A 23216-nucleotide genomic window follows, 5' to 3' on the forward strand; every position below is an offset into this window, starting at 1 on the left:
AGACAGAGCTGTATTGGTTACAGCAGCAATTTCTTTCTGATAGAGTCGACTTTCACCAAGGTTAGTGTCAGATGGGCGTGGCCTATCCATATAGGCTATTGTCAGCCTTCCCCTCCGTTCAGAGGATTGTTATCCACACGGTTGCAGGCTGTGAGTCCTTTGTTAACATAGTAGGCTAAGGGTAGCTATTAGAATGCTATCACACGGGCTACAATCACACTTCTATCCACTTTCTTCAATCCACTTCTGTTTGTTGTGACGTCATTGTTTTACTGAGCAAAATACAATGGTATCCGAATTACCCACTTTCTGGGTAATAGGTGGCGCATGCGCAAACAGTCGATACCAGGCCCTCTCTTAGCGGCCTGGAATCGAGGCTAGTCTCACCCCTGCAATAATATTATTGGTACACATGTTAATAAAAAACAATGAGTCAAATACATACCATTTCTTCACACAATGAGCTTCATCGATTATCAAAGCCTTGAGTCTATTAGCATACACATCTCCCCCCAGAAGTCTTCTCCAATGCTTCTTGCTGATGATCATTTCAGGTGTAAAGAGTACTAGCTGATACTTTCCATGGAAGATCGCATCCATTGTAGCTGCATCAGACATCTCGCCCGAGACATATGTGCTAGAGATGCCTTTAGAACAATAGATGGCTACCTATATATAGAATAAAAGCATCCAGCTTAGAATGATCTAGTTATACGTGTAAACAGCTCATATGCACATGTACGTATAATTATATGTATGTTCTATCTAGCCTTACATACCTGATCATGAATGATGGCCAGCAGAGGAGTGACTACTACTACAATAGAATAACCTTTCTCCTTCTCCAATATTTTGTCAAATGCTGCAGGCAAACAAGCATAGCAAAGGCTCTTTCCAAATCCAGTAGGCAATACAGCAAGACATCTCTGCCTCTCAGAAAAGAAGTGACTACTTCCAAGCTCGTTAGCAGCTTCTGTGACAGCTTGTGTAACTTTCTCCATTTTGCTCAAGGCAGCTCTGCCCAGCTGCACACCCACCTAGCTAAGTGGGTGTTAACCAACCACTTGCAATACTGCAATCTGATTGGGCTGCACTCCTCAGTGCAGCAGTACAAATCCTATATAAGCGTGTCACCCGGCCACCTGTTGGGAATGGGTGCCGGGCTCCGCCCAGCTAGCCTTGAGTCTCCGCCCAGCTAGCCTTGAGTCTTGAAGTGTGTGTAAGAGGTGTGGTCGATCTACCACTTCTTTCCCTGTCTTCATTTATTGTCATGTGCAATGCATGGGCATGCGGCATGCATGTGCACAGCTTACAGAGGCATGTGCAAGGCAAGGGCCCTTGAATATGACCACCAGATCAGATCCAGTACCAGATCAGAGACCACGGAGATCGAGACTAGACTAGTGACTGAGGTGTGAGTAGGTCTCCCAGGAAGTTGTGTCACAAGAACCCCGGATGGTGAGTTTAATAGGTGTCAAGCTAGCACAAGCTAAAATCATTCTATTTTCAGTTTGGTAGTAGGCTTTGTGTGTAGTTTGGTTATTAAACAATGTACTTTTCTCTTCAGTCATTCATGGAACTCATAGAAGCTTCCAAGATCGGTAATGTGGGTGTGGTTCAGTTGGCACTGGAAGGAGGGGCAGATCCAAACCAGACCAATGAGGTGAGGATCAATGGGATCACTAACGGCATTTGCCTCCAACATTAAGTTGCTTCCGGAAGCAGGGGCGGGGCCGTGTCTAAAAGGGATACTAGCATAATGACCTTTGACCTTGGTGTATCACTGCCACTATCCTGACTGAGTCTGAGATCTTTGTACACACGTACACTGTACTAGTCTAATGAACATGTCAATAGTTTCAGGAGATGATACTATCAGTTACATGTATTTAGGGGGCGCTTGCAACTGTATGAGGCATCATAAATAAACACAAATGTGTACAAAACTAAACACTAACAAACAATAAATATAACGAGTGTTGCGAGCGTGTGCTTGCTAATGCCTCTCGCCATGTTATGCTTTCGCTCTAGAGTGTTTTAGTAGATCTAGTTTCTATAATGAATTTTACATTAAAGTTAGCTTATCTATATAAACCTACTGAAAAGAAAAGACTTGTTTAATTACATGCATATTTTATTATTGTTGTTATCTTATTATGGTATCATTGTAGTGGTTTGTGGCCTCAAGAAAGAAGATCTTCCAGAATCTGGAGTTCAGTGCATATTTATATCTATCATAACTGAGAAGATAGAAAAGACTTGTGTACATTCATATTGTTATATCTAGCTGTTGTATATGTATATGGTAGCTTACCAGGCCCTCTGGCTCAAGAAAAGATATAGCTGTCTCTGCTCTGGATTTTATTCTCGCGCATGCGCATTACGTACACAGAAATAAGGGGTGTGTCTGCAAGGTCAAAAAAAAAAGTCTGCAAGGTCAATGACTGCTACAGTATAGCTAGTTTTACAGCTCTTTTCTAACTCTTGTAGCTAGCAAAAAGCTAGCGCTTTAGTGCAAAACTAACTTATAAATTGAATAGAAACTTTGTGCGAACAGATAATTCTACGAAAGATTCTGAAGAGACTACAACAGCCTTCAATGTGAGTCAAACTAGCCATAACTCGAGAAAGAAGCTTTAGTTTGCTAATCCACGAATCAAAATCCAAGAGAACGTGGCTAGAAGCCTATAGAAGCTGTTAGTTTTCGTCGCATTACAACCGTTGAGCAGTTACAGTTGGAACAGACACAGACACACACACACAGTCAGCTTTACCGTATCCCTCCTGCGGCTACGCCTCGAGGCATAAAAATAGGTACACTGTTCCCATGATCAAACGGTGAAGATCTTCAATAGGGTCGGATCGCGTCTGTTAATTGGTGGTCAGTTTTTTTTTGCAACATCACCAACAGTGCTTGGTAGCCATCCTCCTGTGGTCGTCCACAAAATACCCAGTGACACACATGGCAATGGAGGCTGAGACCAGGCACTGGTTGTGGTCTATGAGAGTTGAATAGTATCAAAAGAAAACAAATTTTCTGTGGTATGAGGCGGCGGCGGCTATACCTCGAAGGTGGCGACAGGTGTTAGTTGGTGGTGTGGCGGCGGCGATTATGTTAAGATGGCCGTGAATATAGATGAGGTTAGAACCAGTTTACCTTAGCTAATAAAGTAACAGAGGGTGCTCTTGTGCTAGCCTCGAAACTATGAGCGGCCTGATATCAGGTCAGCGCTAGATGGTGCTGACCACTCCCACCCAGACACTAAAAACTAGGCTAGAAGTATATAGTCTGTCGAAGTAGTTCCAACCCCACCCTTATTTTATTCATAGCCACCTTAACATTTTTGAGGTTAAGCCACCGCCTCCACATTTTGGCACTATTATTTTAGTGATCCATTCAACTGACTGTTATAAATTTGCCTTGGACACTGGGAGCTGGTGTTATTGTCCGTTTCTGCTTCTGTTATTATCTACCTGTACTTATCCAAAGAAATAATGGCATGTCAAAGGTAATTGCGCTAGTACCCATATAGGCATGGATTGAAGCCCCGCCCCCGATTCCGGAAAGCAATTAAATATTGGAGGCGAATATCGTTAGTGATCCGATCAATGTGCGTGGTGTAGTGGGTATCAGTGTAACAGTGTACTAGCTGATTCCATTCTCTGTGTGTATACTCTCATCTCTGTCAATGAGTGAACTGCATGAGTACTTGAAAGTGGATGCTTTCTTTGCCGTGTATTTATAGAATGTCTTTTCCTAACTATAGAACAACGTGACAGCTCTCCACATGGCCTGTGGGAATGGACATGATGAGGTTGTGAGGGTCCTCTTAGCAGCCAAGGCTACGGTCAACACGCAGAGCAAGGTCAGTTAAGGTTAAGATGAACCATTTGCACTGGTAATGGCTAGTGCAAGAGTCACAGGGTAGTAAGCAATAGTTACTTAGTGAGTCCGCTTAAGTAAGCAGCAAATTCTTGGTAGTATATCTATCTAGTATTCAATAGTGTGCAGATCGATGTAGCCACGTTCTGTTGTATTCATTGTATCAGCACAGTGTTCTGTTGTAAATAACACCGTGCCGATACAATGAATACAAACCTACATTTGATATAACGGTACAGTAGCTGATTCCATTCTCTGTGTGTACTCTCATCTCTGTCAATGAGTGAACCGAGAGTGGATACTTACCCATGTGGTGTTTTTAAACAGTCTGTTATGTCAAACGCCGCTTACGCAAATAATGAAATAATTAATTACTGACCAACTTAAAGCCAATTCTAGATAAACTAATGCATGTCTATGAATAAGAATGAACATGGATAAGTAGACTCTAAACCTTTTAACTTGCATACAATGTCCAGCTACTTAAGAAAGACGGAATCTAATATGTTTTGCAGTGTGATCACAGCCTCTCTTTGTAGAACACACAAGCCATTAGATCGAGCCGAAACTATTATATAAATAAATCTACTGCCTTCCTTCAAATGAGCTTCTGATAACATACACAACGCTTCCATATGATCCACAGTAAGGTGTGGATACAGTCCAGGCCTAAGAATCACGTATAGGAGCTTTGAATAATAGTAAAATTTTTTCCCGCTAGTAGGCGAAACAGGGATCAAACAAAACACCGTAAATATGTGCACATACTCTGTTTCTAATTCCCTCCCTCTTCTATGGTTAAAAAAATGATGTTTTGTTTACGCTAGCAAACACTTGTTTCACAACATCTTGTTTATGTACTGCATATACAGTCGGGAGAGTCCCCTCTCTTGGCGGCCAGTTTCAAAGGTCACCTGAAGTGTGTGGAGCTCCTAATCGATGCTGGAACCAATGTTGATACACAAAGAGAGGTAAGTGTATCTAGCTGTAAGCTGTACACATCTCAGAGATTGGCTAGTCATAGACCTCACTATGTCCTGATGATGTGATATACCGTATATCGCAACAATTTCTTGGATTTCGTGGGTTAGCAATCGTACACGGAAATAAAGTCCACTAAAATTGTTCTTTAATTAGGATTATCTGCTATAACGTGCAAAGATTTAAAAGCGTGGTTTTCGGTAAGCAGCGAATATTGTGCAACGAAATGCTTTTAAGGCCAATCCACGAAATATAAGTGCCTCGAAAATTTCGTGCTATACGGTATACAGGGTGTCATCAAGGGCGTATACAGAGAAGAGGGCATGCAACTCGCCCTATTCTCAGAATCATCCGACTTCGTATTGAGCTATTTTTAGAACTGCCCACAAAAACGCCCATGCGTAACCTTTGACCGCACAAGGTAAATCAAAGTCTTTTTTATATCTGTGCTAGCTATCTAGCTAGCTCGATTGCAGCATAGTAAAACTAGTTCTCAGCAGCAGTATGGCTCGTACTAGCAATGTCAAAGGCAAAGGCAAACCATCCAAACAGTTGCAACTCCAAGAAGATGAAACCTAGGTACAATAAACCTGTCTTCCTGAGTGTCTGGTACTTCTTAACAATACGCCCAGCACTTAACTTCCCGCTCAAAGGGGTTGTCTTGGACCTGGCTGGACTAGGACTGGTCATGACACTTCTCTAAAATAACACTGCACTGTTAGCTAGCTATAGCTCTGATGTACACGCCCATAATTATAACTCCGTAAACAACACTGCCCACTTGTTCATGTCCGTATACTGGATTCTATTTTTAGCATATCCGGTCTCTGATACGAAGTCGGATGAGTACGTAGGGTACATAGCGAGTTGCATGCCCTCTTCTCTGTATACGCCCTTGGTGTCATACAGGATTTTGAAGTAGAGGGGGGAAATGAGAAAAGTAACCAGAAAATGTTGCTAAAAAAGGTCAACTGTTAATTCAATACCCAGCTATGGACACTCGGTCATAATTGAAAGGGTTTTTCATAGCCAGGCCGATGAGGTGAGGATCAATGGGATCACTAACGGTATTCGCCTACAACATTAAGTTGCTTCCGGAAGCGGGGGCGGGCGTGCTAAAATGGGCACTAGCATAATGACCTTTGACCTTGGTGTATCACTGCCACTATCCTGATTTATCAGACTGAGTCTGAGATCTTTGTACACACGTACACTGTACTAGTCTAACGAACATGTCAATAGTTTCGGGAGATGGTACTATCAGTTACATGTATTTAGGGGGCGCTTGCAACTGTACGAGGCATCATAAATAATGCAAATGTGTACAAAACTAAACACTAACAAACAATAAATATAACGAGTGTTGCGAGCGTGTGCTTGCTAATGCCTCTCGCCATGTTATGCTTTCGCTCTAGAGTGTTTTAGTTTCTATAATGAATTTTACATTAAAGTTAGCTTATCTATATAAACCTACTGAAAAGAAAAGACTTGTTTAATTACATGCATATATTGTTGTTATCTTGTTATGGTATCATTGTAGTGGTTTGTGGCCTCAAGAAAGAAGATTTTCCAGAATCTGGAGTTACAGTGCATATTTATATCTATCATAACTGAGAAGATAGAAAAGACTTGTGTACATTCATATAGCTGTTGTATATGTATATGGTAGCTTACCAGGCCCTCTGGCTCAAGAAAAGATGATAGCTGTCTCTGCTCTGGATTTATTCTCTTACACGTGGTGCATGCGCATTACGTACACAGAAATAAGGGGTGTGTCTGCAAGGGGAAAAAAAAGTCTGCAAGGTCAATGACTGCTACAGTATAGCTAGTTTTACAGCTCTTTTCTAACTCTTGTAGCTAACAAAAAGCTAGCGCTTTAGTGCAAAACTATCTTATAAATTGAATAGAAACTTTGTGCGAACAGATAATGCTACGAAAGATTCTGAAGAGACTGCAACAGCCTTCAATGTGAGTCAAACTAGCCATAACTCGAGAAAGAAGCTTTAGTTTGCTAATCCACGAATCAAAATCCAAGAGAACGTGGCTAGAAGCCTATAGAAGCTGTTAGTTTTCGTCGCATTACAACCGTTGAGCAGTTACAGCTGGAACAGACACAGACACACACACAGTCAGCTTTACCGTATCCCTCCTGCGGCTACGCCTCGAAGCATAAAAATAGGTGCACTGTTCCCATGATCAAACGGTGAAGATCTTCAACAGGGTCGGATCGCGTCTGTTAATTGGTGGTCAGTTTTTTTTTTGCAACATCACCAACAGTGTTTGGTAGCCATCCTCCTGTGGTCGTCCACAAAATACCCAGTGACACACATGGCAATGGAGGCTGAGACCAGACACTGGTTGTGGTCTATGAGAGTTGAATATTATCAAAAGAAAACAAATTTGCTGTGGTATGAGGCGGCGGCGGCTATACCTCGAAGGTGGCGACAGGTGTTAGTTGGTGGTGTGGCGGTGGCTTAATCTCGATTATGTTAAGATGGCCATGAATATAGATGAGGTTAGAACCACTTTACCTTAGCTAATAAAGTAACAGAGGGTGCTCCTGTGCTAGCCTCGAAACTATGAGCAGCCTGATATCAGGTCAGCGCTAGATGGTGCTGACCACTCCCACCCAGACACTAAAACCTAGGCTAGAAGTATATAGTCTGCAATTAATTAGCTAAAGGTCAAAGTAGTCCCAACCCCACCCTTATTTTATTCACAGCCACCTTAACATTTTTGAGGTTAAGCCACCGCCTCCACATTTTGGCACTATTTAGTGATCCAAGTGTTAGTGACTGTTATAAATTTGCCTTGGACACTGAGGAGCTGGTGTTATTGTCCGTTTCTGCTTCTGTTATTATCTACCTGTACTTATCTAAACAAATAATGGCATGTCAAAGGTAATTGCGCTAGTACCCATTTAGGCATGGATTGAAGCCCCGCCCCCGATTCCGGAAAGCAATTAAATATTGGAGGTGAATATCGTTAGTGATCCTATCAATGTGCGTGGTGTAGTGGGTATCAGTGTAACAGTGCACTAACTGATTCCATTCTCTGTGTGTGTGTACTCTCATCTCTGTCAATGAGTGAACTGCATGGGTACTTGAAAGTGGATGCTTTCTTTGCCGTGTATTTATAGAATGTCTTCTCCTAACTATAGGACAACTGGACAGTTCTCCACGCAGCCAGTAACAATGGACATGATGAGGTGGTGAGGGTCCTCTTAGCAGCCAAGGCTACAGTCAACATGCAGAGCAAGGTCAGTTATGGTTACATGAACCATTTGCACAGCTGGTGTTTGATCCTATCAATGTGCGTGGTGTAGTGGGTACCAGTGTAACAGTGTACTAACTGATTCCATTCTCTGTGTGTGTATACTGAGTCCACTTAAGCAAGCAACTTGGACAGCAAATTCTTTGTAGTACCGTACCCTCGCGAAAATACGCCCATCCTTTTCTGCAAGAAGTCTAGGCTTATTAGGGGACTGGGCGTTTAATCGCGAACGGCAAGTTTTCATTCGAATATACGCCCACTCGCGGCCTCAAATCGAGGTTTACACTTTGCTCTATAATTAATTATGACCATTTTTAGTAATACAGTAACATAGTATGAACATTTCATTGACAACAACAATTTCATAAAAACTAATGCATGAGTATGATCAAGGGCGTATACAGAGAAGAGGGCATGCAACTCGCCCCATTCTCAGAATCATCCGACTTCGTATTGAGCTATTTTTAGAACTGCCCACAAAAACGCCCACGCGTAACCTTTGACCGCACAAGGTAAATCAAAGTATTTTTTATATCTGTGCCAGCTAGCTAGCTCGATTGCAGCATAGTAAAACTAGTTCTCAGCAGCAGTATGGCTTGTACTAGCAGTGTCAAAGGCAAAGGCAAACCATCCAACAGTTGCAACTCCAAGAAGATGAAACCTAGGTACAATAATCTGTCTTCCTGAGTCTTTGGTACTTCTTAACAATGCGCCCAGCACTCAACTTCATGCTCGAAGGGGTTGTCTTGGACCTGGCTGGACTAGGACTGGTCATGACACTTCTCTAAAATAATACTGCACTGTTAGCTAGCTAGCTAGCTAGGCAGCTCTGATGTACACGCCCATAATTATAACTCCGTAAACAACACCGCCCACTTGTTCACGTCCGTATACTGGATTCTATTTTTAGCATATCCGGTCTCTGATACGAAGTCGGATTAGTACGTAGGATACATAGTGAGTTGCATGCCCTCTTCTCTGTATACACCCTTGGTATGATTAAAGCATGACAAGAGAATGAACATGAAGAAGTGGACTCTTGACTCTATTCGTTGCTTGTCACTTGTGTCGATGTCAGATGTAGCAGAAACTTCCCAAAGGATGGTAGGTCATACTCCTACAGAGCAGCTATCAGGTACTTTGTTTCAGAAAACCAAGGCAAGGTAACCTGCATGTGTGACAACTTTTTTGGACTTTGTGTTTTCTTTTCTCTGCATATAGGACTACTTGTTCCCTGCATATACATCTTCAAGGGCAAACAGATCCATACAGAGAAAGTTATATGTCTGATCTTGGTCCAGCAAGGAGTATAGTCGTACTAGCTACTACCTAAAACTTCCTTTCTTCACTAGTCAACATGTGGCATTTAGCTACTGCGCATGCTCAAACTCTTCATTCTGGGTGGGCTTATAATCGAGTGAAAATACCCTTGTGCAAGAACTTCGAAGCAAAAGAGGGGATGGGCGTTTATTCAAGATGGGCTTATTTTCGCGAGGGTACGGTACGTATATCTATCTAGTATTCAATAGTGTGCAGATCGATGTAACTACGTTCTGTTGTATTCATTGTATCGGCACCGTGCTGATACAATGAATACAAACCTACATTATATATAACAGTGAACTAGTTGATTCCTTCTCTGTGTGTACTCTCATCTCTGTCAATGAGTGAACCTATAGTACTTGAGAGTGGATACTTTCCCATGTGGTGTTTTTAAACAGTCTATTATGTCAAACGCCGCTCTAACGCAAATTATTATTATTACTGACCAACCTAAAGCCAATTCTAGTAGTTGATTTTTACTTGCATACAATGCCCAGCTACTTAAGAAATTAAAGAGGGAATCCATAATGATAATTTGCAGTGTGATCACAGCCTCTCTTTGTAGTAGGTACACCCGAAACGATTATATAACTAAAATACACTGCATGCCTTCAAATGAGCTTCTGATGACATACACAACGCTTCCATATGATGCACAGTAAGGTGTGGATACTGCCTAAGAATCACGTAAGGGAGCTTTGAATAATAGTAACATTTTTCCTGCTGGTAGGCGAAACAAGGATAAAGCAAAACACCGTAAATATGTGCACATACTCTGTTTATAAGGTTAAAAAAAGGATGTTTTGTTTACACTAGCAAACACTTGTTTCACAACATCTTGTTTATGTACTGCATATACAGTCGGGAGAGACCCCTCTCTGGTCAGCCAGTTTCGAAGGTCACCTGAAGTGTGTGGAGCTCCTAATCGATGCTGGAGCCAATGTTGATATGCAAGAAGAGGTGAGTGTATCTAGCTGTACACATTGGCTAGTCATAGACCTCACCATGTCCTGGTGATGTGATATACCGTATATCGCAACATTTTCGTGGAATTCGTGGGTTAGCAATCCTACACGGAAATAAAGTCCACTAAAATTGTTCTTTATTTAGGATTATCTGCTATAACGTGCAAAGATTTAAAGGCGTGGTTTCCGGTAAGCAGTCATTCTGCGAACATTGTGCAACAAAATGCTTTTAAAGGCCAATCCACGAAATATAAGTGCCTCGAAATTTTCGTGCTATACGGTATACTGGGTGTTATATAGGATTTTGAAGTAGAGGGGGGAAATGAGAAAAGTAACCAGAAAATCTTGCTAAAAAAAGGTCAACTGTTAATTCAATACCCAGCTATGGACACTCAGTCATAATTGGGAGGGGGAAATGAAGATATCCCCCTTCCCCCCCCCCTGTGTGACACCCTGGGTATATGATGTTACTGGTGGTGTATCGTGGGTAACCTTGTATAAAAGTTGGTCTGTGAGCTGGTGTTTGTGTGTGTTCACCTGCTCATCACTTCTCACCTAACTCTGTACAGGATGGAACCACTGCGCTGTTTGTAGCTGCTCAGAATGGTCACTTGAGGGTAGTTGAAGTGTTGATTGCGGCTAAAGCTCAGGTGGACATTCAACAGAAGGTGAGGTTTAATACCACTTTAGTGTTGTATTTCATAAGCATTAATCCTTTATCTCTGTACATTTGCTTTTAAGACTCATGATTCGTACCTTTCACTGTATCATAATAATTATTATCTACTGGTACTTGTCCAAAGAGAAATAATGGCAGGTCAAAGGTCATCACGCTAGTACCCATTTTAGGCATGGATTGAAGCCCCGCCCCCGCTTCCGGAAAGCAATTAAATATTGGAGGCGAATACCGTTAGTGATCTGATCAATGTGCGTGGTGTAGTGGGTATCAGTGTAACAGTGCACTAACTGATTCCATTCTCTGTGTGTGTATACTCTCATCTCTGTCAATGAGTGAACTGCATGAGTACTTGAAAGTGGATGCTTTCTTTGCCGTGTATTTATAGAATGTCTTCTCCTAACTATAGGACAACGTGACAGCTCTCTACATGGCCTGTAGGAATGGACATGATGAGGTGGTGAGGGTCCTCTTAGCAGCCAAGGCTACAGTCAACATGCAGAGCAAGGTCAGTTATGGTTACATGAACCATTTGCACTAGCAATGGCTAGTGGAAGAGTCACAGGGTAGTAAGCAATAGTTACTTAGTGAGTCCACTTAAGTAAGCAGCAAATTCTTGGTATCTAGTATTCATTTGATCCCATTTGAGTGTATTTAGCAGGGAACTATGAGCTATAGTACCGGTACTATAGATTGCTCTGGGCTACAAACTACAACATTGTACATTGTATTGTGATTTACAAGACATGTAATGACATAAAAATTATTGTAGCTAGATGCTTTGTCTAATAATAACAGAACTAGAATGAAAGAGAGAAGCTCTAGTTTCTTTTTTTGGATTTGTTCAAGAGTAGTAGGAGACGCTCGTTTTTTGGGCAGTGTGCTGTGCTTTTTTACTGCAAGGCTGCATGGGGGAGGAGCTGGATGTATGGAAGTGCTGGGATTCTAGCTTTGGCTTCTTCCTAAAGTTCCTTTCGCTTTGTTCAAGAGTAGTATAGGAGCCGCTCGTTTGCTGGGCTTGTTTGCTGCAAATTCTAGCTTAGGTGTCTTCCTTTCGCTTTGTGAGAGTAGTACGAGCCGCTTGTTTCTTGGAGTGTGCTGGGCTTGTTTGCTGCAAAACTGGGGGAGGAGCTGGATGTTTCCGTTTTGTGGGTGGAGCTAAGACTATACTTTTGTCCATCAAACTGAGGTGGAGGAACAAAGTTGACTTGAATAGAGACCACAGATTTAGTAGAGACACAGAGATGCCAACATCAGATATTAGTTATCAAAAGAATAATGATGCAGTTGCTAGGTTGGCTGTTTATATAGGTTGACTGATGCTAAGCTAGTGCATTTCTAGTAGCCAATAGGTTTTGGGATCTAAATCAGTTAGAACATGTGCATTCGGTATCTATGGTTATAGTGTCCCTCATCCCTCGGGCTAAAGCCCTCGAGCTTTGGGACACTATAACACATAGATACCTCATGCCCATGTTCTAACTATAACATAGTGTGCAGATCGATGTAACCACGTTCTCATTGTATCGGCACGATGTTTTTTACAACAGAACACCGTGCGGCACGGTGTTCTGTTGTAAAAAACATTGTGCCGATACAATGAATACAAACCTACATTATATATAACAGTGAACTAGCTGATTCCTTCTCTGTGTGTACTCTCATCTTTGTCAATGAGTGAACCTATAGTACTTGAGAGTGGATACTTTCCCATAATTATGGTGTTTTTAACCCTTTAACCGTCGGATTCTTAATTAACAGTGAAGTGAAATGTCTGTAAATTCTCTATCGGGTTTCCAGAGCAATAAAATGCCTAGCAACCATATACCAATAGAATGCCCATACAACAAGGAAATAAAATGGTGCAACATGTGTTGCCATAACAACCACGGTTATTACGCTCACCCGTTTTTATCATTTTAAATGCTCGGCCAGCGGTGAGATAAAATCCAAAAATTTTTTTTTATGGATCAGCCTGTCATATGGTATAAAGGCTTGACTAAGCTTGATTTTCACATCATATAAATGTAACAGTGCTAAGATAATATCAATTTGAAGTACAATACGTACATGTATTACTATCAGTGAACGATCTATGAAATTTACAAGCTCACATAAAGACTGTTCATTACTGCTAATTCTATTTTAGCTATACTATACTTACACTACTGATATTCTAGCTATACTATACTACTTGCCAGAGTCACACAGTGAGCCCTCTCCTGGTCTTTCACCGTCCTGGTCCATAGCTCTAGCGTCTAGGTCCATGTCATGCATGTCCTCAGTCCCAGACAGTTCATCAGCGTCTGGCATAAAGCTGGTAGCCTTTGGGAGGTATCCTACTATCCCCTCTCCTTCATAGGCACTGTCATCACCAGAGGAGACATCGCCATTGCTGTCCTCAAGCTGTTCAAGCACATCGGCACAAGTAAACAACCTAGCCATAGCTATAAACTTCGTGCGGTAAGATGCTAATGAAATTTTAACATAGCAACGTGGCTTGGAAAGTTCTAGACTAAATTGCACGTGATTCTACAGCTCTTCCTCTATACAGGGATGTGCGTAGTTCAAGCTACTTCTTAAGTATCGCAGAATTAGAATTTCGCAAAAAAAAGTCACTATTGCGGTTAAAGGGTTAAACAGTCTGTTATGTCAAACGCCGCTCTAATGCAAATTATTATTATTACTGACCAACCTAAAGCCAATTCTAGTAGTTGATTTTTACTTGCATACAATGCCCAGCTACTTAAGAAATTAAAGAGGGAATCCATAATGATAATTTGCAGTGTGATCACAGCCTCTCTTTGTAGTAGGTACACCCGAAACGATTATATAACTAAAATACATTGCATGCCTTCAAATGAGCTTCTGATGACATACACAACGCTTCCATATGATGCACAGTAAGGTGTGGATACTCAGCCCAGGCCTAAGAATCACGTAAGGGAGCTTTGAATAATAGTAACATTTTTCCTGCTGGTAGGCGAAACAAGGATAAAGCAAAACACCATAAATATGTGCACATACTCTGTTTCTAAGGTTAAAAAAAGGATGTTTTGTTTACACTAGCAAACACTTGTTTCACAACATCTTGTTTATGTACTGCATATACAGTCGGGAGAGACCCCTCTCTGGTCAGCCAGTTTCGAAGGTCACCTGAAGTGTGTGGAGCTCCTAATCGATGCTGGAGCCAATGTTGATATGCAGAAAGAGGTGAGTGTATCTAGCTGTACACATCTCAGAGATTAGCTAGTCATAGACCTCACCATGTCCTGGTGATTATATCACAACGTTTTTGTGGATTTTGTGGGTTAGCAATCCTGCACGGAAATAAAGTCCACTAAAAAATTGTTCTTTAATTAGGATTATCTGCTATAACGTGCAAAGATTTAAAGGCGTGGTTTCCGGTAAGCAGTCATTCCGCGAACATTGTGCAAGGAAATGCTTTTAAAGGCCAATCCACGAAATATAAGTGCCTCGAAATGTTCGTGCTATACGGTATACAGGGTGTCCTACAGGATTTTGAAGTAGTGGGGGGAAATGAGAAAAGTAACCAGAAAATGTTGCTAAAAAAAGGTTAACTGCTAATTCAATACCCAGCTATGGACACTCAGTCATAATTGAAAGGGGAGGGGAAATGGGGATATCCCCCTTTCCCCCCCTGTATGACACCCTGGGTATATGATGTTACTGGTGGTGTATCGTGGGTAACCTTATATAAAAGTTGGTCTGTGAGCTGGTGTTTGTGTGTGTTCACCTGCTCATCACTTGTCACTTGACTCTGTACAGGATGGAACCACTGCGCTGTTTGTAGCTGCTCAGAATGGTCACTTGAGGGTAGTTGAAGTGTTGATTGCGGCTAAGGCTCAGGTTGATATTCAACAGAAGGTGAGGTTTAATTGCTCATACCACTGTTAGTATTGTATTCTCAAAACCGTTATCTCTGTACATTTGCTTTTAAGACTCATGATCCTTACCTATCATTCACATTGCGCTTCTCTGTGAATTATTTATTGTGCCACTGTACGTAGTTTTTGAAAGGCAATAGTATGGTGTGAAAGAATCAGTGGTGTGAAAGAATCAGTGCTGATATTATCACTTCTCACTTAACTCTGTACAGGATGGAACCGCGCTGTTTATAGCTGTATAAATTTATATATTGTATCATAATAATTATTATCTACTGGTATTTGTCCAAAGAAATAATGGCAGGCCAAAGGTCATTACGCTAGTACCCATTTTAGGTATGGATTGAAGCCTCGCTCCCGCTTTCGCAAAGCAATTGAATATTGGAGGCGAATACCGTGTGATGTTTTTAAACAGGACGCAAATTATTTATTACTGACCAACCTAAAGCCAATTCTATAGTAGTTGATTTTTACTTGCATACAATGCCCAGCTACTTAAGAAAGAGGGAATCCATATAGTGATAATTTGCAGTGTGATCACAGCCTCTCTTTGTAGTAGGTACACCCGAAACGATTATATAACTAAAATACACTGCATGCCTTCAAATGAGCTTCTGATGACATACACAAACGCTTCCATATGATGCACAGTAAGGTGTGGACACTGCCTAAGAATCACGTAAGGGAGCTTTGAATAATAGTAAAATTTTTCCTGCTGGTAGGCGAAACAAGGATAAAGCAAAACACCGTAAATATGTGCACATACTCTGTTTCTAAGGTTAAAAAAAAGGATGTTTTGTTTACACTAGCAAACACTTGTTTCACAACATCTTGTTTATGTACTGCATATACAGTCTGGTCAGTCCCCTCTCTGGTCAGCCAGTTTCAATGGTCACCTGAAGTGTGTGGAGCTCCTAATCGATGCTGGAGCCAATGTTGATATGCAAGAAGAGGTGAGTGTATCTAGCTGTACACATCTCAGAGATTAGCTAGTCATAGACCTCACCATGTCCTGGTGATTATATCACAACGTTTTTGTGGATTTTGTGGGTTAGCAATCCTGCACGGAAATAAAGTCCACTAAAAAATTGTTCTTTAATTAGGATTATCTGCTATAACGTGCAAAGATTTAAAGGCGTGGTTTCCGGTAAGCAGTCATTCCGCGAACATTGTGCAAGGAAATGCTTTTAAAGGCCAATCCACGAAATATAAGTGCCTCGAAATGTTCGTGCTATACGGTATACAGGGTGTCCTACAGGATTTTGAAGTAGTGGGGGGAAATGAGAAAAGTAACCAGAAAATGTTGCTAAAAAAAGGTTAACTGCTAATTCAATACCCAGCTATGGACACTCAGTCATAATTGAAAGGGGAGGGGAAATGGGGATATCCCCCTTTCCCCCCCTGTATGACACCCTGGGTATATGATGTTACTGGTGGTGTATCGTGGGTAACCTTATATAAAAGTTGGTCTGTGAGCTGGTGTTTGTGTGTGTTCACCTGCTCATCACTTGTCACTTGACTCTGTACAGGATGGAACCACTGCGCTGTTTGTAGCTGCTCAGAATGGTCACTTGAGGGTAGTTGAAGTGTTGATTGCGGCTAAAGCTCAGGTGGACATTCAATGGAAGGTGAGGTTTAATACCACTTTAGTGTTGTATTTCATAAGCATTAATCCTTTATCTCTGTACATTTGCTTTTAAGACTCATGATTCGTACCTTTCACTGTATCATAATAATTATTATCTACTGGTACTTGTCCAAAGAGAAATAATGGCAGGTCAAAGGTCATCACGCTAGTACCCATTTTAGGCATGGATTGAAGTCCCGCCCCCGCTTCCGGAAAGCAATTAAATATTGGAGGCGAATACCGTTAGTGATCTGATCAATGTGCGTGGTGTAGTGGGTATCAGTGTAACAGTGCACTAACTGATTCCATTCTCTGTGTGTGTATACTCTCATCTCTGTCAATGAGTGAACTGCATGAGTACTTGAAAGTGGATGCTTTCTTTGCCGTGTATTTATAGAATGTCTTCTCCTAACTATAGGACAACGTGACAGCTCTCTACATGGCCTGTAGGAATGGACATGATGAGGTGGTGAGGGTCCTCTTAGCAGCCAAGGCTACAGTCAACATGCAGAGCAAGGTCAGTTATGGTTACATGAACCATTTGCACTAGCAATGGCTAGTGGAAGAGTCACAGGGTAGTAAGCAATAGTTACTTAGTGAGTCCACTTAAGTAAGCAGCAAATTCTTGGTATCTAGTATTCATTAGATCCCATTTGAGTGTATTTAGCAGGGAACTATGAGCTATAGTACCGGTACTATAGATTGCTCTGGGCTACAAACTACAACATTGTACATTGTATTGTGATTTACAAGACATGTAATGACATAAAAATTATTGTAGCTAGATGCTTTGTCTAATAATAACAGAACTAGAATGAAAGAGAGAAGCTCTAGTTTCTTTTTTTGGATTTGTTCAAGAGTAGTAGGAGACGCTCGTTTTTTGGGCAGTGTGCTGTGCTTTTTTACTGCAAGGCTGCATGGGGGAGGAGCTGGATGTATGGAAGTGCTGGGATTCTAGCTTTGGCTTCTTCCTAAAGTTCCTTTCGCTTTGTTCAAGAGTAGTATAGGAGCCGCTCGTTTGCTGGGCTTGTTTGCTGCAAATTCTAGCTTAGGTGTCTTCCTTTCGCTTTGTGAGAGTAGTACGAGCCGCTTGTTTCTTGGAGTGTGCTGGGCTTGTTTGCTGCAAAACTGGGGGAGGAGCTGGATGTTTCCGTTTTGTGGGTGGAGCTAAGACTATACTTTTGTCCATCAAACTGAGGTGGAGGAACAAAGTTGACTTGAATAGAGACCACAGATTTAGTAGAGACACAGAGATGCCAACATCAGATATTAGTTATCAAAAGAATAATGATGCAGTTGCTAGGTTGGCTGTTTATATAGGTTGACTGATGCTAAGCTAGTGCATTTCTAGTAGCCAATAGGTTTTGGGATCTAAATCAGTTAGAACATGTGCATTCGGTATCTATGGTTATAGTGTCCCTCATCCCTCGGGCTAAAGCCCTCGAGCTTTGGGACACTATAACACATAGATACCTCATGCCCATGTTCTAACTATAACATAGTGTGCAGATCGATGTAACCACGTTCTCATTGTATCGGCACGATGTTTTTTACAACAGAACACCGTGCGGCACGGTGTTCTGTTGTAAAAAACATTGTGCCGATACAATGAATACAAACCTACATTATATATAACAGTGAACTAGCTGATTCCTTCTCTGTGTGTACTCTCATCTTTGTCAATGAGTGAACCTATAGTACTTGAGAGTGGATACTTTCCCATAATTATGGTGTTTTTAACCCTTTAACCGTCGGATTCTTAATTAACAGTGAAGTGAAATGTCTGTAAATTCTCTATCGGGTTTCCAGAGCAATAAAATGCCTAGCAACCATATACCAATAGAATGCCCATACAACAAGGAAATAAAATGGTGCAACATGTGTTGCCATAACAACCACGGTTATTACGCTCACCCGTTTTTATCATTTTAAATGCTCGGCCAGCGGTGAGATAAAATCCAAAAATTTTTTTTTATGGATCAGCCTGTCATATGGTATAAAGGCTTGACTAAGCTTGATTTTCACATCATATAAATGTAACAGTGCTAAGATAATATCAATTTGAAGTACAATACGTACATGTATTACTATCAGTGAACGATCTATGAAATTTACAAGCTCACATAAAGACTGTTCATTACTGCTAATTCTATTTTAGCTATACTATACTTACACTACTGATATTCTAGCTATACTATACTACTTGCCAGAGTCACACAGTGAGCCCTCTCCTGGTCTTTCACCGTCCTGGTCCATAGCTCTAGCGTCTAGGTCCATGTCATGCATGTCCTCAGTCCCAGACAGTTCATCAGCGTCTGGCATAAAGCTGGTAGCCTTTGGGAGGTATCCTACTATCCCCTCTCCTTCATAGGCACTGTCATCACCAGAGGAGACATCGCCATTGCTGTCCTCAAGCTGTTCAAGCACATCGGCACAAGTAAACAACCTAGCCATAGCTATAAACTTCGTGCGGTAAGATGCTAATGAAATTTTAACATAGCAACGTGGCTTGGAAAGTTCTAGACTAAATTGCACGTGATTCTACAGCTCTTCCTCTATACAGGGATGTGCGTAGTTCAAGCTACTTCTTAAGTATCGCAGAATTAGAATTTCGCAAAAAAAAGTCACTATTGCGGTTAAAGGGTTAAACAGTCTGTTATGTCAAACGCCGCTCTAATGCAAATTATTATTATTACTGACCAACCTAAAGCCAATTCTAGTAGTTGATTTTTACTTGCATACAATGCCCAGCTACTTAAGAAATTAAAGAGGGAATCCATAATGATAATTTGCAGTGTGATCACAGCCTCTCTTTGTAGTAGGTACACCCGAAACGATTATATAACTAAAATACATTGCATGCCTTCAAATGAGCTTCTGATGACATACACAACGCTTCCATATGATGCACAGTAAGGTGTGGATACTCAGCCCAGGCCTAAGAATCACGTAAGGGAGCTTTGAATAATAGTAACATTTTTCCTGCTGGTAGGCGAAACAAGGATAAAGCAAAACACCATAAATATGTGCACATACTCTGTTTCTAAGGTTAAAAAAAGGATGTTTTGTTTACACTAGCAAACACTTGTTTCACAACATCTTGTTTATGTACTGCATATACAGTCGGGAGAGACCCCTCTCTGGTCAGCCAGTTTCGAAGGTCACCTGAAGTGTGTGGAGCTCCTAATCGATGCTGGAGCCAATGTTGATATGCAGAAAGAGGTGAGTGTATCTAGCTGTACACATCTCAGAGATTAGCTAGTCATAGACCTCACCATGTCCTGGTGATTATATCACAACGTTTTTGTGGATTTTGTGGGTTAGCAATCCTGCACGGAAATAAAGTCCACTAAAAAATTGTTCTTTAATTAGGATTATCTGCTATAACGTGCAAAGATTTAAAGGCGTGGTTTCCGGTAAGCAGTCATTCCGCGAACATTGTGCAAGGAAATGCTTTTAAAGGCCAATCCACGAAATATAAGTGCCTCGAAATGTTCGTGCTATACGGTATACAGGGTGTCCTACAGGATTTTGAAGTAGTGGGGGGAAATGAGAAAAGTAACCAGAAAATGTTGCTAAAAAAAGGTTAACTGCTAATTCAATACCCAGCTATGGACACTCAGTCATAATTGAAAGGGGAGGGGAAATGGGGATATCCCCCTTTCCCCCCCTGTATGACACCCTGGGTATATGATGTTACTGGTGGTGTATCGTGGGTAACCTTATATAAAAGTTGGTCTGTGAGCTGGTGTTTGTGTGTGTTCACCTGCTCATCACTTGTCACTTGACTCTGTACAGGATGGAACCACTGCGCTGTTTGTAGCTGCTCAGAATGGTCACTTGAGGGTAGTTGAAGTGTTGATTGCGGCTAAGGCTCAGGTTGATATTCAACAGAAGGTGAGGTTTAATTGCTCATACCACTGTTAGTATTGTATTCTCAAAACCGTTATCTCTGTACATTTGCTTTTAAGACTCATGATCCTTACCTATCATTCACATTGCGCTTCTCTGTGAATTATTTATTGTGCCACTGTACGTAGTTTTTGAAAGGCAATAGTATGGTGTGAAAGAATCAGTGGTGTGAAAGAATCAGTGCTGATATTATCACTTCTCACTTAACTCTGTACAGGATGGAACCGCGCTGTTTATAGCTGTATAAATTTATATATTGTATCATAATAATTATTATCTACTGGTATTTGTCCAAAGAAATAATGGCAGGCCAAAGGTCATTACGCTAGTACCCATTTTAGGTATGGATTGAAGCCTCGCTCCCGCTTTCGCAAAGCAATTGAATATTGGAGGCGAATACCGTGTGATGTTTTTAAACAGGACGCAAATTATTTATTACTGACCAACCTAAAGCCAATTCTATAGTAGTTGATTTTTACTTGCATACAATGCCCAGCTACTTAAGAAAGAGGGAATCCATATAGTGATAATTTGCAGTGTGATCACAGCCTCTCTTTGTAGTAGGTACACCCGAAACGATTATATAACTAAAATACACTGCATGCCTTCAAATGAGCTTCTGATGACATACACAAACGCTTCCATATGATGCACAGTAAGGTGTGGACACTGCCTAAGAATCACGTAAGGGAGCTTTGAATAATAGTAAAATTTTTCCTGCTGGTAGGCGAAACAAGGATAAAGCAAAACACCGTAAATATGTGCACATACTCTGTTTCTAAGGTTAAAAAAAAGGATGTTTTGTTTACACTAGCAAACACTTGTTTCACAACATCTTGTTTATGTACTGCATATACAGTCTGGTCAGTCCCCTCTCTGGTCAGCCAGTTTCGATGGTCACCTGAAGTGTGTGGAGCTCCTAATCGATGCTGGAGCCAATGTTGATATGCAAGAAGAGGTGAGTGTATCTAGCTGTACACATCTCAGAGATTAGCTAGTCATAGACCTCACCATGTCCTGGTGATTATATCACAACGTTTTTGTGGATTTTGTGGGTTAGCAATCCTGCACGGAAATAAAGTCCACTAAAAAATTGTTCTTTAATTAGGATTATCTGCTATAACGTGCAAAGATTTAAAGGCGTGGTTTCCGGTAAGCAGTCATTCCGCGAACATTGTGCAAGGAAATGCTTTTAAAGGCCAATCCACGAAATATAAGTGCCTCGAAATGTTCGTGCTATACGGTATACAGGGTGTCCTACAGGATTTTGAAGTAGTGGGGGGAAATGAGAAAAGTAACCAGAAAATGTTGCTAAAAAAAGGTTAACTGCTAATTCAATACCCAGCTATGGACACTCAGTCATAATTGAAAGGGGAGGGGAAATGGGGATATCCCCCTTTCCCCCCCCTGTATGACACCCTGGGTATATGATGTTACTGGTGGTGTATCGTGGGTAACCTTATATAAAAGTTGGTCTGTGAGCTGGTGTTTGTGTGTGTTCACCTGCTCATCACTTGTCACTTGACTCTGTACAGGATGGAACCACTGCGCTGTTTGTAGCTGCTCAGAATGGTCACTTGAGGGTAGTTGAAGTGTTGATTGCGGCTAAGGCTCAGGTTGATATTCAACAGAAGGTGAGGTTTAATTGCTCATACCACTGTTAGTATTGTATTCTCAAAACCGTTATCTCTGTACATTTGCTTTTAAGACTCATGATCCTTACCTATCATTCACATTGCGCTTCTCTGTGAATTATTTATTGTGCCACTGTACGTAGTTTTTGAAAGACAATAGTATGGTGTGAAAGAATCAGTGGTGTGAAAGAATCAGTGCTGATATTATCACTTCTCACTTAACTCTGTACAGGATGGAACCGCGCTGTTTATAGCTGTATAAATTTATATATTGTATCATAATAATTATTATCTACTGGTATTTGTCCAAAGAAATAATGGCAGGTCAAAGGTCATTACGCTAGTACCCATTTTAGGTATGGATTGAAGCCTCGCTCCCGCTTTCGCAAAGCAATTGAATATTGGAGGCGAATACCGTGTGGTGTTTTTAAACAGAACGCAAATTATTTATTACTGACCAACCTAAAGCCAATTCTATAGTAGTTGATTTTTACTTGCATACAATGCCCAGCTACTTAAGAAAGAGGGAATCCATAGTGATAATTTGCAGTGTGATCACAGCCTCTCTTTGTAGAAAGTACAGTAGCCATCAATAAAAAGTTCCCGTTCCGTTTTTTAAAACGCACGTTTAAACGATCGCGTAAAAACGCATTTGGAACGGGTGGTTTAGCTCATTAGTACTAAACGGTAAGAAAACGGAAGCAATTGAAACCGCAAACAAGCTAGCTATAGCAACACTAACAACTAGTTTAGCCCGCGCGTAGCAGAGAGTAGAGTCAATAGAACTTGAAGAGCAAGACGATGGTTTATAACAAGTATTCTAAGCACAGGATACTTTGCTATCGTAGATTAGGCTACAGAGCATATATAATCTCAAAGAAACTACGGGAGGAGGGGATACAAACAAGCAGGAGAGGAGTATCTAAGATGCTGACTCGTTTTGAGGAAACAGGGACCATTGGAAGAAGAGAGGGCAGCGGTAGGCCCACCAAAATAACACCAGCAGTGAAAGCAGTTGTAGATGGTCAAATGAG

At 41.2% G+C, this 23216-nt stretch overlaps 1 protein-coding gene across 11 annotated transcripts in view; it reads left to right on the forward strand.

Annotated features, from left to right (window-relative positions):
* Positions 1-1258: 1258 nt before the first annotated feature.
* LOC135339631 (uncharacterized) overlaps positions 1259-23216 on the forward strand; it is a 39676-nt gene continuing 17718 nt past the window's right edge. For 3 of the 11 annotated variants that reach the window (XM_064535785.1, XM_064535786.1, XM_064535789.1), the window contains exons 1-17: positions 1259-1458; positions 1568-1663; positions 3768-3866; positions 4756-4854; positions 8025-8123; positions 10322-10420; positions 10995-11093; positions 11511-11609; positions 14216-14314; positions 14891-14989; positions 15864-15962; positions 16539-16637; positions 17055-17153; positions 19760-19858; positions 20435-20533; positions 21408-21506; positions 22084-22182. In XM_064535785.1, the coding sequence (XP_064391855.1) occupies positions 1456-1458; positions 1568-1663; positions 3768-3866; positions 4756-4854; positions 8025-8123; positions 10322-10420; positions 10995-11093; positions 11511-11609; positions 14216-14314; positions 14891-14989; positions 15864-15962; positions 16539-16637; positions 17055-17153; positions 19760-19858; positions 20435-20533; positions 21408-21506; positions 22084-22182 (1584 nt within the window). In that variant the 5' untranslated portion in view covers positions 1259-1455. Of the gene's footprint in view, positions 1459-1567; positions 1664-3767; positions 3867-4755; positions 4855-8024; positions 8124-8484; positions 9639-10321; positions 10421-10994; positions 11094-11510; positions 11610-14215; positions 14315-14890; positions 14990-15863; positions 15963-16538; positions 16638-17054; positions 17154-19759; positions 19859-20434; positions 20534-21407; positions 21507-22083; positions 22183-23216 lie in introns of those variants that run through there. The other 8 variants (XM_064535787.1, XM_064535788.1, XM_064535791.1 and 5 more) reach the window with 8 other exon arrangements.

The sequence above is a fragment of the Halichondria panicea genome, chromosome 8, assembly GCF_963675165.1.
Source record: "Halichondria panicea chromosome 8, odHalPani1.1, whole genome shotgun sequence".
NCBI lineage: Eukaryota > Metazoa > Porifera > Demospongiae > Suberitida > Halichondriidae > Halichondria > Halichondria panicea.